Source organism: Sinocyclocheilus grahami, unplaced genomic scaffold (genome assembly GCF_001515645.1).
Source record: "Sinocyclocheilus grahami isolate Dianchi unplaced genomic scaffold, SAMN03320097.WGS_v1.1 scaffold2486.1, whole genome shotgun sequence".
Lineage (NCBI taxonomy): Eukaryota > Metazoa > Chordata > Actinopteri > Cypriniformes > Cyprinidae > Sinocyclocheilus > Sinocyclocheilus grahami.
In genome coordinates this window covers 49,581-53,892 of record NW_015507665.1, presented here as the reverse complement: position 1 = coordinate 53,892, position 4,312 = coordinate 49,581, and the positions used below count along the sequence as shown (strand labels likewise).

General features: G+C 40.4%; 1 protein-coding gene across 1 annotated transcript in view; it reads left to right on the top strand.

The window, feature by feature from the left end:
* The first annotated feature begins 3,956 nt into the window (after nt 1-3,956).
* LOC107575154 (mitogen-activated protein kinase kinase kinase 10) overlaps nt 3,957-4,312 on the top strand; it is an 18,234-nt gene continuing 17,878 nt past the window's right edge. The window contains exon 1 of the mRNA XM_016261571.1: nt 3,957-4,178. Within this exon, the coding sequence (XP_016117057.1) occupies nt 4,096-4,178 (83 nt within the window). The 5' untranslated portion in view covers nt 3,957-4,095. The remainder of the gene's footprint in view (nt 4,179-4,312) is intronic.

Below are 4,312 nucleotides of genomic sequence, written 5' to 3'. Positions count from 1 at the left end.
GTTTGGGGGTTGCTGGGGCGTTGCTATGTTGTTTGGGTGGTTGCTAGGTGATTGTCAGCAGGTTCTGGTTGATATCTCTGTGTTTGTAGTGGTTTCTGACTGTCTGAAGTGTGAGAGAGCATCTGTCTCTGTCTGCCGTGGGCTGGATTCTGCTGCACTGGGGGTTTTTCCCTCAGAAGAACGAGTCTTTGTCTTGTACGATGTACAGACTGTCTGGCAACCTCAACACACACACGCACAGACAGGCGGCTGTGAGAAGGTTAGCTGGTTGATCATGTGATCGCTGGCGCTTGCTGAGGTGCATTCTGGGAGCCGCCTCTCACACGGTAAACAGCCTCTGCATCCAAACAAACACAGCTGGTCACCGTGGTTACCATCGGCCGGTGTCGCCGTGGCATCCAGCGTGTGGTGAAGACGGTCGCATTCCTTAAGAAAGCCCAGAGTAATTACAGAGTGATTTCTGAGCGGAGCAGATGTGCAGAGACGGACACTGAAGCATACGAGAGATCTGATTGCTCACAGACACCTTTACAGTCTGCTTGCACTGTTGCTGTTTTTATTGGAACACTTTACTGGTAATAAAGAGTGTGGTTTGATTTGGTAGTGACAGCAGGACACACAAATGGTCATTTCACAACCGATTTACTTGCATTTGATTTTGGGCTGCAACAAACAGTTGTTTCGATAATCGATTAGTCTAACGATTATTAGAACGATCAATTGTCGATTTCACTGATTAATCAGTAGACTTTGATTGATTATTCAGCTTTTAGTTAAAATATTGAGTTATACATATTCTAACAAATTAAGTTAATCACTTCAGCTTTTGAAAATCATTTTATGTAATTACAATTATACAATTAATTTATACAAATAAATACATTTGGCACACAACATGAGATGACAGACAGAGAAACTCTCGTATGGATAAGAAGCTAAATAAAGGTATGTGATGCTTTATTTCTGGATAAACTATTTTATTCACTACATAATCTCTCTTAAAGTACCTTATAGGGTTATGATAATCAAGCTTTGATCTCTGCAAACCAAACTATCACTTTAATGAAATATTAGTTTTTCCATCATAAGCTATAGCTCCGCACTGGAGAGAAAAGCAGCAGATCGAGTTGTAATTCTGAAAGCGACACTGACTCTGGTAAAGCTGCTTGATTAAAGGCTGTCTGTTGCATAAAGCACTGTAGAAATAACCGTGAGGTGACTGGACTTTACTGGCGTACTGAACAAACATCCACATCGCTGTAATCAGATGCTTTCTGAACGGCTGCTTTCTCACCGCTGTCAGCTTTTGTTGTTCATTTTGTTATTAAGAGGAAAGCGCGCAGCATATGTTTACGTGTTCATCCAAACGGCGCTCAGCAGGTTCGGCTGCGTATTCTTCTCTTGAGTTGCATCCAGGGCTGCTCAAACCGCGTTACTGCAGGCTCTTACGTTAATAACGTTAGGTCATATGAGATCAAACTCGACAACTAAAATATTTGTCTACAATTTTTATTGTTGACATTGTCGATAATGTTGACTAATCGTTTCAGCCCTAATTTGATTAGTGACCTAACATCCTGCCAGATTTATTTGTTTATTTACAAAATGATTTTAATAGATTTTTTATTAAGTTTTTGTCAATTCTTTTTTATTTGAAAAAGTATGTGTATTTTTATTTGTATTTATTTTTTTTGGCATTTAATGAAACATAACTGTATTTATAATTAACATTTATCCGAACTCATGCATTTTCTAGTATTATTCATTTTGCCCCGTGCTTGTTGCAATGCATTCTGAGTTTGCTTTCTCATGCGGTCCTGCCCTAGTGAGTGATCTTCACGTCAGGAGTGTGCTGTCTGTCTGTGTGCTTGGAGGGCGTCAGATGATGCTTGAGCTCTTCCGGGTCGATCTGAGATCAGGTTTGCGTTCCAGAATCAGCGGTGACAGAGGAGAATCCAGCAGGTCCTGGATCAGTGCTGCAGACGCTGCTGAACTCTATGTGCCCCGATGCTGCAATTCAGGAAGTGCAGAGAGCAAGACTCAGACATGCTGATTTTACAGAATCATTTCTGTGTGGAAATCTCTGTATGAACGCTTGTCTTTGCATCGTGCGTCTGATTGATGAGCCTTTACATTACACTAGATCTGCTCGACAACACAAACAGTTTATTCGTTTCTTTGTTTAGATATGTCTATTTTCCGGGAGTCCCGCGCGCACACGAGTAGCTCGCTCATCAAAAATATATATATATATATAATTTGGAAATTATAATGCCTTCAATTACTCCGTTACTAAAAAAGTAATACTAAGTAATGCCTTACTGCCCAACACTGTTCATGACTGAATTCAGGTTTCAATCAGACCCGTCGCCACAGGTGTGTTAAATCAAGCCCTCGCCACGCAGGCTGTATTTACACACCTTTGTGAAAGAAGGGTCATTCTGAGGAGCCCAGTGGACTGAAGCGTGATACGGTGATAGGATGCAGCTTCTCCGTGTGTTTCATCACTGCCGGATGCTCAGCTGTAACTGGAAGTGTTTATGAACAGCAGAGACTCTCAGCAGAAGCTTCACGAATGGGTTTCCACGGCATACAGCTGAGCGAGTAAAGCACACAGATACTGGACTCTGGAGCAGTGGAAACCTGTTCTGTGCACTGACCAATCACACAGTCTGACCTCACAAATGATCTACAGTTACATTTACATTTAGTCATTTAGTAGGTGCTTTTATCCAAAGCGACTTTCAAATGAGGACAATAGAAGCAATCAAAATCAACAAAAGAGCAATGATACACAAGCGCTATAACAAGTCTCAGTTAGCTTAATGCAGTACACGTAGCAAGGTTTTTAAAAATTATATAAAAAATAAAAAGAAAGCAGATAGAATAGAGCAAGCTAGTGTTTTTTTTTTTTTTTTTTAGAAAACAAGCCGTTAGTAAATTAATAGAGTGCAAGTATAGAATAGAGTTAGAATAGAGAGTGCTAGAGTTAGAGGGTCAAATAAAGAAGGAACAGATGTGTTTTTAGTCGTTTCTTGAAGATGGCTAAGGACTCAGCTGCTGGGATTGAGTTGGGCAGGTCATTCCACCAGGAGGGAACAGTTAATGTAGAAGTCCGGGAAAGTGATTTTATGTCTCTTTGGGATGGCACAATAAAGCGTTGTTCACTTGCAGAACGCAAGCTTCACAGTTTTAGCAATGTGGTCTGAGTGAATCTCATCTAATAGATCTACTGAATGAATAGGCAAAAACTCCCACAGAAACACTCAAAAACCTCTTGGAAAGCCTTCCCAGAGGAGAAGGGGACCAACTCCATATTAACGTCTGTTTATTTAGAAAGCTATGTCATAAAAGTCCCCGCTGGTTTAATGTTCAGGAGTCCCAATACCTTTGTCCATATGGTGTATAATGGAGGCTTCATAGAGAGAATATATAACCATGCTCAAAAGCAGTTTTTATTATTTATTTATTTGCTCATTTACTTTTTTTACATTTTGTGTACATATTGTTTACTTATATAAATAAATATTTATCTTTTATTTACTTATTTATTAATTACTTACTACTTACTGTTATGTAAATAAGATAAATATTTATGTCTTTATTTTTGCGATTATTTATGCATTTAAATGTTTACTTTCCTGGCCTTCTCTGTTCCTCTCTAAATAACACTGCAGCACATTTCACAACATCGATCTCATACATCTAGCATCACAGGACTCATTTCTTTCAAGCAATCTCTAGTGTATTAAGTGCTATAAAAATAAAGGTGACTTGTCAAACTGGACATAAAACAATTAAATAGTTAAACACCAATTGACAAGTATCGTGTGATTGTTGATGGTTTAGAAGAGGATGTGAAAGATATTTTGTGTGTGTGTGTCTCCTGCTGTCGTTGTGTGGTCTGTGTTTGTATGATGCACATTGTTTTTGGAGGGAAAACATTATCGAGACAGTATTTCTGACATCTATCTGTGTGTGTGTGTGTGTGTCTCAGTTCTGCTGGCGGAGCCTGTGGAGAATGACAGCATCGAGGGCAAAACCCTGAAGATCACAGATTTCGGTCTGGCGCGCGAGTGGCACAAGACGACGAAGATGAGCACCGCGGGAACCTACGCCTGGATGGCACCGGAGGTCATCAAATCATCCACCTTCTCCAAAGGCAGTGACGTCTGGAGGTGAGCAAGGTTCCTCTGAGAAAACACGTCTGCCGTGAGGTCCACGTTAATGACAACTGGCGAAAAACACTCATGGATGACCTTTTTTCCCCTTGCGGTTGCCAGATTTCAAGGGTTTAAATCCCCTCAATCAG